This window comes from Panthera leo, chromosome D2 (genome assembly GCF_018350215.1).
Source record: "Panthera leo isolate Ple1 chromosome D2, P.leo_Ple1_pat1.1, whole genome shotgun sequence".
Lineage (NCBI taxonomy): Eukaryota > Metazoa > Chordata > Mammalia > Carnivora > Felidae > Panthera > Panthera leo.
The window spans coordinates 3,510,962-3,522,993 of NC_056689.1; the positions used below are offsets into that span (position 1 = coordinate 3,510,962).

A 12,032-nucleotide genomic window follows, 5' to 3' on the forward strand; every position below is an offset into this window, starting at 1 on the left:
AATCTACTCTTTCAGTAGATTTATTTATTTATTTTTTTTTTTTCTTTCTTTCAGTAGATTTAAATGAATAGAATCAGTAGGTCTAAGGTGTCACCCGGGCATTTTTAATGATTAACCAAGTGATTCTGATGTAAATGGTTTTCAGACTACACTTCAAGAAATACATAAGCTAGAAATTATTCTATGTGCATTTTTACTTAATAATTCTGTAAAGAGAGACATGGATTCTCCTCATGTCATACACAGTTACTAAGATATGGAGAAATACATCTACATGGTCCGTAAATTTCAGTCCCTTTAGCACAAAATGGCGGACTTGTTTAACTTTCCAGATTACTTGGTGATCCAGCTGTCTTCTGCATTACTCAACTGCAATCTGTAGTCTTTGAGCACCAGAACAGTCTGAAAACATCATACACCACAGTGTCAAGAATGGGGATTTGAAAGAATAGGATGGAAATCCATTTAGAAGATTGACAAGGAAATACAGATAGACTGGTATAAAGAGGGTCAGACAATTTGAAGGAAAGTCAGCAGACTCTAGTGTGGCTGCTCTTAGGTTTTGACTCCACGCTGTCACTTTTAATGTCCTGTTCACCCTCAGGCAAATTGGGAACTACTTCTATAAAAACATCCTTTTACTGGTTTTATCTCTTACACAACTTTGAGAGAAATAACATTTGTTAAGCTGTTCTTTGTTACAAAAGCAAGGTAGCCTTGTTGGAGAAAATTTGGAAAATATATAAAAATTAAAAGAAGCAAATTAAATTTTCTGTATGTCATTGAATCAGATCCTATTTGGCTTTATAGAGACCCACATATATCTACATACAAGTGTGAGCTTGTGCTCGTGCATCTTTTAAATTAAGTAGTTTCACGGAGATACGCACACAGAAGAATGCCCAAACCTCACTTGTGCAGCTTAACGAATTTTCACATAGTGAACACATTTATGTAATCAACACTTAGAGCAAGAAACAGAAATTAATTGGCCCCCAAAAGCCCAGCCTTATGGCTGTGGCATTCCCAGCCCACCTTCTTCACAGACATGACCCTATTCTGACTTCTCTCACAGTGGAGACATTTGCCAATCTTTGAAATGTATACCCTGGGAGTCATATGGTGTGTAGTGCTTTGTGTCTGGTTTCTTACACTTTGCCTTATGTTCATGAAGATCATCCGTGTGGTTACTTGATACAGTGATTTGTTCATTCTCAGTACTGTATATTCTTCTGTACACAGAAAGCAATCTATATAAGCATCTTTATGGGTGGGCATTTAGGTTGTTTCCTCATTTTGACTAGACAACACTCTTCTGGTCATCCTTGGCATGCCTTTAAATAAAAATTTTACTGGACTTTTACATATAAAAACATGTACAAATCATACTGAATGGTTGTATGAATTTTCACAGAATAAACCCACCAAACGTAGCCAGCACACAAATAGAGAAAGAACCCATTATGGATACCTAAGAATTCCCTGCTATGCATGGTAAATTTAATGACTCCTAGATATTGCATGTGAAAAAATAATAAATCTTGGGGTAAAGTCATATTGCTCAAAAGAGGATATACTTTTGCCTCTGTTATAATGGGAGAAAACCACCCTAATTCAATCAGTTTGAAAGTTGGGTTTTAGTCACAGTGAGGCATGGTCTAGACCCCATGAAGAATTATTAAGAGAGTGTAGAACTTCAGTTATCCCAACGGGAAGGAGGGGACATTTCCCAGATCCTTGCCTCCTTGGTGGCTAAGGAATGCAGTGTTTGACCCCTCGGTCCCTGATGGCTGTCTCCTCAGCCACTCCCTCTGAACCTCATATTTCTGCTCAGCATGTCAGCAGCCTTTCACCGCACATCATTTGCAAGTAGGACAAACTGTGTTGGTATCTTTTAAAACAAAATCTGGGTAATTATTTTCTCCTGCTTTTCTTCTACTACTTTTTATTTACATCTTGTCACATAGTGTCGTAGCATAACAGATTTTTCAAGTTTCAGCTGAGAACTCTTTCTTTCTCTGATTCTGGCCCCAGGCTTCTGTGATCTACCCCACACTGTGACAGAGCTGGGGGCAGGGCATTTGTTCTCAGGCTTTGATTAGAGAGAACCATTTCCTGCTTGGCTCACATCTGATGTTCCTTGATTGTGCAAAAGTCGTTGACCTACATAATAGACTCTGGTTGCAACAGGCCAAGGACGTACATTTTCACCAGGTAGCACATACTACTGGTAGATGTGCCTGCTTACCTTTTTCTTGGGCTGTATGATCCCAAGGTAATCACTTCACTCATGGTATATGATGCTCAGACTCTTGGTTTATATGTGAACCCCGAAAATGATGACTATAGTATTTTCTGATAGCACTTACCTGAAAATACCCACTTGATGCACTGTGCTCTTTTATAATGTACAAGTTTTATTTTCTAAATAGTGAAAAATGTAAGTGATCAAGGCTACGGAAATGTTACATTTCAGAGAAAAGGAGGTACGCGTGTGTATAAACAAAAGCTTGCCACCCGTAAAATGTGAACAAGATAAAGGCAAAATCACTTCCTAAAAGTAAGCCTCCAGGAAATACTTGACATTTTCAAGAAGATGTTTGCCCTTTAATGTCATCATTTGCTTTTTCCATGTGGGTTTTTGAGGTGCTTGAAAATTGCAAGCTTCCTCCTTTTTTTTCTTCTTTTTCCTTTTTTGGAAAGCTAGGGAGTAGGAATAGTAATGAGATGCTCTTCAGCTAGACAAATGCCAAGATGGCCAATTAGCTGACATCAAAACAAAAATAACTCTTTTCACATGGAATCTTTTTTGTTGTTTCTTTTAAGACCTCAACTGCCACGGTAAATGTGTTAGTGACAGATGTCAATGACAACGCCCCAGTGTTCGATCCTTATCTGCCTCGAAATCTGTCCGTGGTCGAAGAAGAAGCCAATGCGTTTGTGGGTCAAGTAAGGGTAAGTTGCGTGTATATATCAAGTGCATTTTTTAAGTGAATACGTTTCATATATTTTAATTTCAAAAAGACATTCACCTAATGCAGGGTACAGTGGACCATTAGAAGTGTTGAAAGCGATCAGCGAGATCACTTGGGTATGAGGCGAAACACCAGTAAAGTGCCTTCATTCTCAATCACAGTGCCGGATACTCCTCCAGATTTTTTTCCCTGTAAATCACATTGTGTCCATTTAGCTTTACCTCGTTAAGCTTGTTGATTTACATTTTAGGACCATCAGGTGTTGTAAATGTTGATTAATTTAACATATTCTTTTCTCACGTAATATATATTTTTATTTTCTGGAATTATACTAAGATATTTGTAGAGAAATATGTGATAGCTCTACCATTAACTATGAATTTGTAGGTGCATCCCTCAAAATACAGATGTTTGGAGGTAAATTCATCTGGTTGTGTAAACATGCCCTCAGCATTCTCTGGGTACCTGTATTTCACACACAACTTTTGTCCAACGTGTTCTCCTTCTTGACTCATTCATTAGCCAGTTTTTATTAGCCAGTTTCTGTAGTTCCTTTGATGCATAATCCCATTTTTCTTATAGCAGGGGCAATATTTCCTCAGCTGGGCCATACTTGGTCTTGAACTTGGTAAAGGGTCTAGAAGCCATAAGCTGAGGGCACATTTTGAGGATGACACCCCTATTGTGAAGCATCTACCTGAGATGAGGCATCTGTGTGGGCCACAGGCAAGGGAAAAACCCTTCTCTCTGAAGGAGTGGGGCATCCCAGTGTGCGAGTCCAGACTTTGGGATCGTACCCTTTCCCTGTTAATGCCGCGAGCCGTGAACAGGAGGTTTTCTGGTGCTTTGAAGCAAGCCTTCTCTACCGGACAGCTGCACTTCCAGTCAGACATAGGGTCTGGCATCCAGTCCAGTTTCCTCTCTGGCTGCAGAAGAGGAGGGCTTCTTTAAACAATGTCACAAAGACCCTCTGCCTTCCACACCAAGCCCTTGGGGTTTCGCTAAACAGTCGGAGCTCATCAGTGTTTTCCCTTAGAGCTTTGATGATAACTTACAACAACTTCACAGCCATTATCGTCATCATTGTCAGACTCTCTCTCAATCCTGCGGAGGTCACATAAGGCATACGTTCCCTTGTGCTTTTATGCCACCCCAGCTCGCCGCAGGGGAGAGGTTTGTAATTGTGCCGCGACAGTGCGCCCGGGAGTCTTGATGTCATGTAGCCAGCAAGCCATCAACTCCAGAACCCTGTATAATAATACCTCTGGCGTCAAAACTCTCACCGTGAACTCGGCCAGAAAAGACCTGTAGACAAAAGATTGAGGAGTTCAAGTGACACTAACAGGAAAGTGAGGAAGTGATGCAGGGAAAAGACAGGTACCAGTGCAGGGCCGGCTACTGCACAGGTCCTCATGAGGAAAGCTGGAGCTCAATCCCAACAACAAATCTAGGAAATCATATGGCCCGGAGTTATCAATCCTGAGAAGCGAGGGAACTGGCAAATTCATGCACGAGACCCTGACAGTTCTCGGTCACTGATGCTTTGGAGGGCATTTTCAGTACTTCTTGCCTCCAGTGCAAACAAGCGGCCAGCTCTCTGCAGCTCAGATACAGGAGTATTCAGTCAAACTGCACACACCAGCAGGTAGAAGTTGGCCAAAGAGTATGCCTGCTCTGAGGGCCACGGGTGGGGCACTAGAAGTTTCTATAACACCAAGCAGACAAGATGATAAAATCTGAGCGGCATGTGCAGAAAACACAGAAAAGGAGGCAGTGCTGGCATTTACTCATGAAGGATGAGTATTGACGAGAAGAAAATTGGGAGGGGTTGGAAGCTGTCTGGCAGGTAATTGCATGAATAAAAGCACAGACACAGAGCACTGACATGTCACATTACAGGAAATTAGATGTGCCACATCGTAAAGATTTCTCTGTGCGTGTTGGAGAAGGTGGTGGGGGGACCCCTGCAGGGCGTGACGGATGGCGTCGCTAGATTTTTATAAAGCTTACTCCTGGGTAGATTGTAATGGGAGATTCTAAATTCAGAAAGCTGTATTTAGTCACATCTACCAATTATTCAGAAAGAATAAACAGGTACTGAAATCACTTAGGAAAATTATCTTTTCCATTTCTCATACTTTACTTAACATTGGAGAGTAAAGCCCATATGGAATATATAATTAATCATAAGTAAGTAGGCATTAATATAATGATTAATTTTTCATTATTTTTATTTTTCCTTCCTCTTTATTTTCATCACTTTCCCTAGTGATTCTTCATCTTTGAAGGGATTATAGCATTAAGTTTGTTTCTTGTCTCCTACTTCTAAAATTCAACAAGGAATGGTCTTTGTAATGTATTTTGGCATTAAAAATTGAAGTAAAAATCCTGGCACTCATAATTTGATAAAGCAGTAATTGTCATGGACTTTAGGCAATAACATCTTTTCACAAAAACCTAAAATGACTGAAACTAAAAAGGAACATGAAAACGTGCAAAGCAGGTGCATCTACTGATTCCGCCCAGTCCCACAGAAGTTGTAACATCCATAGGATGGGATTTTCATGCATCCTAACAGTATCCTGTTGCTACCTAATGAGAATTTTATGATACATTAATTGCACTAAATGACTCCTGCCCTGCTTATAGAATTTAATTCTAGTTGTCACCAGAACTCTATGAAGACACACTTAAAACCAAAATACATATGGTTATTTATTGTACTGAATTTGAGTTACCGACTCCAGAGTTTTTGTTCTAATGATGTGGTGGTGTGTTAATCCACTGTTTGCATTCCAGTGCTAAAGGCACTTTTTATTTACTTTTTAATGTATTAAGGCAGTGTCGTAGTAACTAAACTTTATTAAATAGGGAATACTTCTGAAGCAATATTTTTGGATCGTGCAACGCAAAGTTTCATCAGCATGTTAAAAAATAAACTCCCAACCTGTAACGTTTTAACGGAGAGCTCACTATATGCCAGTACCATATACCGTACTTAACTTTGAAAACTATTTCCATATTCCCAGGGCATTGTTGGGGAGAAGAGAATGTGTGCAGAGTGAAACCTAGGAAACTCAGTGAGAACACACTCTGTGTCTATGTCAAGTGTCAAAGTGTCATCCTGGTGATTTACTGAAGGACGAGGAATGCCACAAAGGAATAAGTAGCTGTGTCAGTGTCCATGGGAAAATGTATTCATCTGCAGTATCTGGACAAATTAGTGAGATTCTAGGTTGGAACAAACAAGGCAAAGAAAGATACCAGGTGGAGATGACCCAGGACAGAGCTGGGCTGAAGAGGCAATTTGAGAACAAGTCAACAGTCTGACAATAATGGAAGATTTGTTGAGAGGAGTTCTGGAAAAGTGATTAGGAACATGTTGAGTTCTGACGGGGAAGACCAGGGGGGCTGCTAGAGAGACTCGGTGTGTCGGCGTAAAGTCTTGTTTAGTGTTTAGTGCCCTGCACAGCATGTCACGGGGGGAGCATGTAGGGGGATCTGCGTGCATATTCTGATGGTGGACCACAAGCGTGCCAACAGGGCATCCCTGGTGAGGTGTTGGGTGTAAGAGGCCTCACACCAGCCACGGACAAAATCCCTGCCCATTCCAGATCCCAGGGTATGCAGAGAAGCAGCAGAAGACACATGCTTGTATGTGAGAGAGACACAGAGAGAGATTGTATATTAGAGAGGATCTCATAGATAATATATATATATATATATATATATATATATATATATATATGATATGTATACACAAATATGTGTATATAGAAATACTTAGGTATGTAGGTATTATTGTTAAATAAGGTCAATAGTTGAGGGTAAAGAGGCTGGGTCTACTGTTGAGATTATGTCATTTCTTTTTTTTTTTTTAAGTTCAGTAAACTGCTTAGATGTGTTTCCCAGACCCTATTTATCGCTAAATCAGAAGGACCCCCAGGAAAGGTTCACCCTGATGTGTGAGAGTCAGGCGGCCAAGTTTGGTCCCACCACACACCCTGGGTCTACAGACGTGGGCCCTCAATGCCATGGATGCCATTTTCATTGATCTGCTCAAAGAAGGTCTGACAGATGGACCCCCGAGTCTGGGTGAGGAGTGCAGAGGAGGTAAAGGGGAGACCTGTTTCAGTAAACATGGTCTTCACTGCTGGGTCACCCAAAGGACCTCTTTGTACTTGTCTGACAGAGTTTAGCCTGAGGGAGGAGAAGCTGTTTTCACTTTGGGACACGTGCCCAGGAGGCACTTTGTGGAGATTTGGGGGGAGTGGGAGGTGAGGCCCGGGAGGCCTTGGAGACTCGTCCAGCTGCCTGCCCTCGGACAGCAGCTCGTGGAGAGGTTCCTCAGGGGCCACAGTTCTGCTGAAACTTGTCCTGTTTCTCAGAATAGCCTTGGGCATGAAAGCCCACACAGCGGCAGTGAAGGCACACTTGGAAACCACACTGTCTGTTGCGTTTAAAGCAGGTTCTTAGCAGTGTAGATGATACAGAGTGAGCCACTTCCTGGCAAACCTCTAATCGGTGCCTTGCAGAAATTCTCACGCTGCATGGACTTCTTTAGCTCTAAGTGACAACAATAGAGGCCCTGAGTCAACAGAATGTTCTTCCAGTTCTAAAACAAAACTGGCTGTATTTGTTTAAGCTGAAACATAAATGCAGTCCCAGTGTGAGGTCTGCACGCTAAGTCCCAGCTACGGGAAAGTGCTAGCAGTTCAGTTTAAACCCTGAAAGCAATTTTAAAGTCATTAGTGCACGTCAGTGTTTAGAAGGGGAGGGCAGGTGTTCGCTTTAAAAAGAAATTGGTGGGGTGTCTGGGTGGCTCAGTCGGTTGAGCGTCCTACTTCAGCTCGGGTCATGATCTCACAGTTCATCAGTTCAAGCCCCGTGTTGGGCTCTGTGCTGACAGCCCAGGGCCTGGAGCCTGTTTCAGATTCTGCATCTCCCTCTCTCTCTGCCCCTCTGCTGCTCGTGCTCTCTCTCTCTCTCTCAAGAATAAATAAACATTAAAAATTAAAAAAAAAAAAAAGAAATTGATGTTTCCTCCAAATACACAATTTAATATGAAGCAAAGTAAATCTGAACCTCACTGCTGTGTCTCTGATGAATGTCCTTGTTGTCTGTCTGTGTGGGGCTCTAAAAATGAAATGAAGGTGGGGAGCTTTATGGTGTTTTATTTATTTTTTGTAGCTCACTCTGACATTCAACAGTGCCTAAAACTATAATACTTCTTTTTTAAGTGGGCCACAAGTGGGGGATTTTATGGGTTCTCTTGTCAAGTCAAACTATATAAGGCAAATACTATACTCACTCAACTAAAGAAAGAAGCCTGCACAATTTGAAAAATTGGTGACCTGTATTTTAATGCTATTACCTAAAAATATTTATAATGGAGATTTATCTGTTGCTTGTGAATATTTTTTTTTTATTTTTTAATGTTTATTTTTTTTAAGTTTACTTATTTATTTTGAGAGAAAGAGAGAGAAGATGAGCAGGGGAGGGGCAGAGATAGAGGGAACTTGAGCAGGGGTGGGGGATGGGCACACAGAGAGGGAGAGAGAGAATCCCAAGCAGGCTCCGCTCTGTCAGCACAGAGTCTGACACGAGATTCAATTCCAGGAACCATGAGATCATGACCTGAGCTGGACGCTCAACCGACTGAGCCACCCAGATGCCCCTAAATATTTTTGAAACTCAATCTTTCAGATTCAATTAGCAATTCATAAATGAATTAGAAAATTTTGTGCTTATATTTTTGCACTGTTTACTTGAGACCTGTCCTTGGATCAGCTTTTAGTCTTTCTATCAGCTGTTATAATAAATACATGTGCGTGTGCCTGCGTGTGTGTGTAAACATTCATAGGTGTGTATAGCCCCAGAAGTACAATGAATGATATCCACCCCCAACCTGAGGGTCACCTCCATATTGCCAAATGTCATCTTTATCTGGATAACTTCACTGGTACATTTGAAGCCGATCTCTCTTCCCTTTTTCAGACCCTACTAACTATCTGCTCTCAGTTTCCATGTTGAAGCACACCTGATTCCTCCTGCCTTTCCCTGGCTTCATTTGCTTCCTAAACCTTTTATTTTAATATGTATAAGTCCCTTTTTTCTAGCTTCATTGAGGTATAATTGGTATTCAAAACGCAGCACATGACTCATGTATACAATTTGATGTGTTTGAGTTTGGATATATGAATGCATTCTGGTTACCATGGCCACAATTGAGGCAACGGACATGCCGGTCACCTCCAAAACTAATTTGGCTCTTGTGCGTGTCTTCTAAGTTGGCTTTCCACTTCTACACGTTCATTCTGGGACATTCCCTGCACCTTGTACCCCACAGCTTCTAGAACATTTAGATGCTCATGTCTTCCATAGCTCTACCCCTTAGCGTTTCTGCTCCTTTAAGCTACGGCTTCAAATAAACCTATATCTGTAAAACTAACCCACCTGAGTGTCTTAGAGACGCCTCATATCCAACATGACTAACACCGAATCCTTGTCTTCATGTTCCCTAGACAGGGCTTCCTCTCTGGAATTCTCCATCTCAACCTGTGGGTCTCCTCTTTCTTCCTCACTGTCCACATCTGGTCCCTCGCCAGTCCCGATAATTCTCTGTTTCTCACCTGAACTAATATCACAACCTCTTTCTTTTTAAAAACACAGAATTTAGTTTATTTTTCTATCCTTAAAGGCCACACTACATTTAAAAAATATCTTCATAGTTTCTTGACCTTATTGCTGTTTTTTTCACTTAATTGATTATCCTGACGGTAGTCTTTGATACCTCCTAGTTATCCTTAGTGCACCTGCTGGACCGCTGTCTCTAACCACCAGTTCAGCCACAGGAAGCACCTCTCAATGCAGAAAACAAGGTGTACCTCCCGCTGCTACTTATCCAGCTTTCCCTGCATCAATGCTCACCTGCTTGCAGTTACTAATCATTATTCTCAGTAACTCCCCCAGGTCTCTGCCTCTGCTCACGCACCCACCTTGATTTCTTCCTTCTCCATTCTTTATTTAGAGAACTCATCTTTGAACATCTGGTCAAATGTAGTCTCTTCCAGAAAAACTTACCTAAACTTTTCCATGTCCTAAATGATCCGTCCTCATGGCCCCATTTATACTACACACAACGTTTTGATAGTGCTTACCAAAGTATATGGAACTGATCTATTTATCCCAATTTCTTGGAAGCACAGACTGTGTCATATTGATCTGAGAGAACTGATACTCAGCCCAATATTTGGTTCTCAGAAGATGCTGAATTAAACTAGACCTAATGGGGGCACCTGGGTGGCTCAGTCGGTTAAGCCTCCGACTTCAGCTCAGGTCATGATCTCACATCCGTGAGTTCGAGCCCCGCGTCGGGCTCTGTGCTGACCGCTCAGAGGCTGGAGCCTGTTTCGGATTCTGTGTCTCCCTCTCTCTCTGGCCCTCCCCCGTCCATGCTCTGTCTCTCTCTGTCTCAAAAATAAATAAACGTTAAAAAAAATTAAAAAAAAATAAACTAGACCTAATGGATTAAAATGGTCTAAAAGTACATTTTTTTCGATGAAGATTGAGATATGTTGTAGAAAGACAAGAGGTATAATATATGTCAACATCTGCAAGTACATATGTGGCTTACCACACACACATATGCATAAATAAACAAAGACAATGTTTTGATATTGGGTATCTATCTACTTTTAGAATTTTTTTATTCTTGAGAGAGACAGAGACAGAGCATGAGCAGGGTAGGGGCAGAGGGAGAGAGGGACACAGAATCTGAAGCAGGCTCCAGGCTCTGAGCTGTCAGCACAGAGCCCGACATGGGGCTTGAACCCACGAACCGTGAGATCATGACCTGAGACGAAGTTGGATGCCCAACTGACTGAGCCACCCAGGATCCCCAACTTTTAGAATTTTTTTAAACATAGTTCATGTAGTATAGAACATAGGGGGTTAATTTAAAAAGCAATGTTAATGCCGAGAACATGTGAAATTTCTAATCAGCCTAGAGCAAAATCTTTACCACCAGGAGACAGGGAAACAATAGGTTCAAGGAGATTACTTAGAGGAACAATGTAAGAGATATGCTCCCAGCCTGTTTGGTCATGTGTTTGGAATTGTATTTTCTACTCACCCGTTTACCATATATACTCTATTTAAATTATTTAATATTTGTCTAAGAAGAAATACTATTTTTGCCTCACAAACCCTTGCTCCATTCATCTCGCTGTGCCTTTTAATGCCACATTACTTATTTATGAGATCCAACTTTATACAAATTGCACTTCTGTTTTATAGACTGATGAAAATTCATGGCCTGTTCACTTTGGTTGGGTTCGGTTATCCTTTCGTGCAAATGTTACAGCCCACTACAACTGCTTACACCGACTTTACTGCCTGAGGAGGACGCTTGCCAATCAACTTCTGGTTTTACAGGAGGGATCCCAACTGTTTCTGAAGCTTTTCATTAAGACCAAATCTCATCCTTTAAACTTTAACAAAGATGTGTAATATATAGAAAGGGATTGAAAGATACATGCACAATTTATTATAAGGTACACATGCGTGCAAGTAAGCCCAGGCACGTAATCCTCACTAGGAGAGCCCCCTGCCTGCTTCTTCCCACTTTCCCCCACCTTCTATTAACCCCTGTGATTAGTTTCTTGATTTCTATTATAGACTGACCAACTCGCTAAGCTCCCATAAACAAGATAGTCTAGTTACATCTTTTTTAAATTGTCTATAAATAGAATTGTAGAGTATGTGTGCTTTCGTAACTGCCTTCTTTTATTCACCTTATCTTTTTAAGAGTCAACTTTCTGCCCGTTGAGTCATGTATTTTATTTCCAGTGTGCAGTTATGCCACACTTCATATTCACGTTCTTACTATCGGCGAGTGCTGGAGTGGTTTCCAGTTTGAGGCTATTATAACCAATGCTGTTGTGAATACTTTCATATAATGTTTCCTGTGCACATGTGCCTGAATTTCTGTTATGAATATGAGTATATTTAACTTTATTGAAAATCCCAAATCGTTTTCCATACTGACTCTGACGG

At 41.1% G+C, this 12,032-nt stretch overlaps 1 protein-coding gene across 6 annotated transcripts in view; it reads left to right on the forward strand.

Annotated features, from left to right (window-relative positions):
• Positions 1–12,032, forward strand: part of PCDH15 (protocadherin related 15) — an 836,749-nt gene that overhangs the window by 588,932 nt on the left and 235,785 nt on the right. For all 6 annotated transcript variants that reach the window (XM_042907891.1, XM_042907887.1, XM_042907888.1 and 3 more), the window contains one exon: positions 2,827–2,955. In XM_042907891.1, the coding sequence (XP_042763825.1) occupies positions 2,827–2,955 (129 nt within the window). The remainder of the gene's footprint in view (positions 1–2,826; positions 2,956–12,032) is intronic.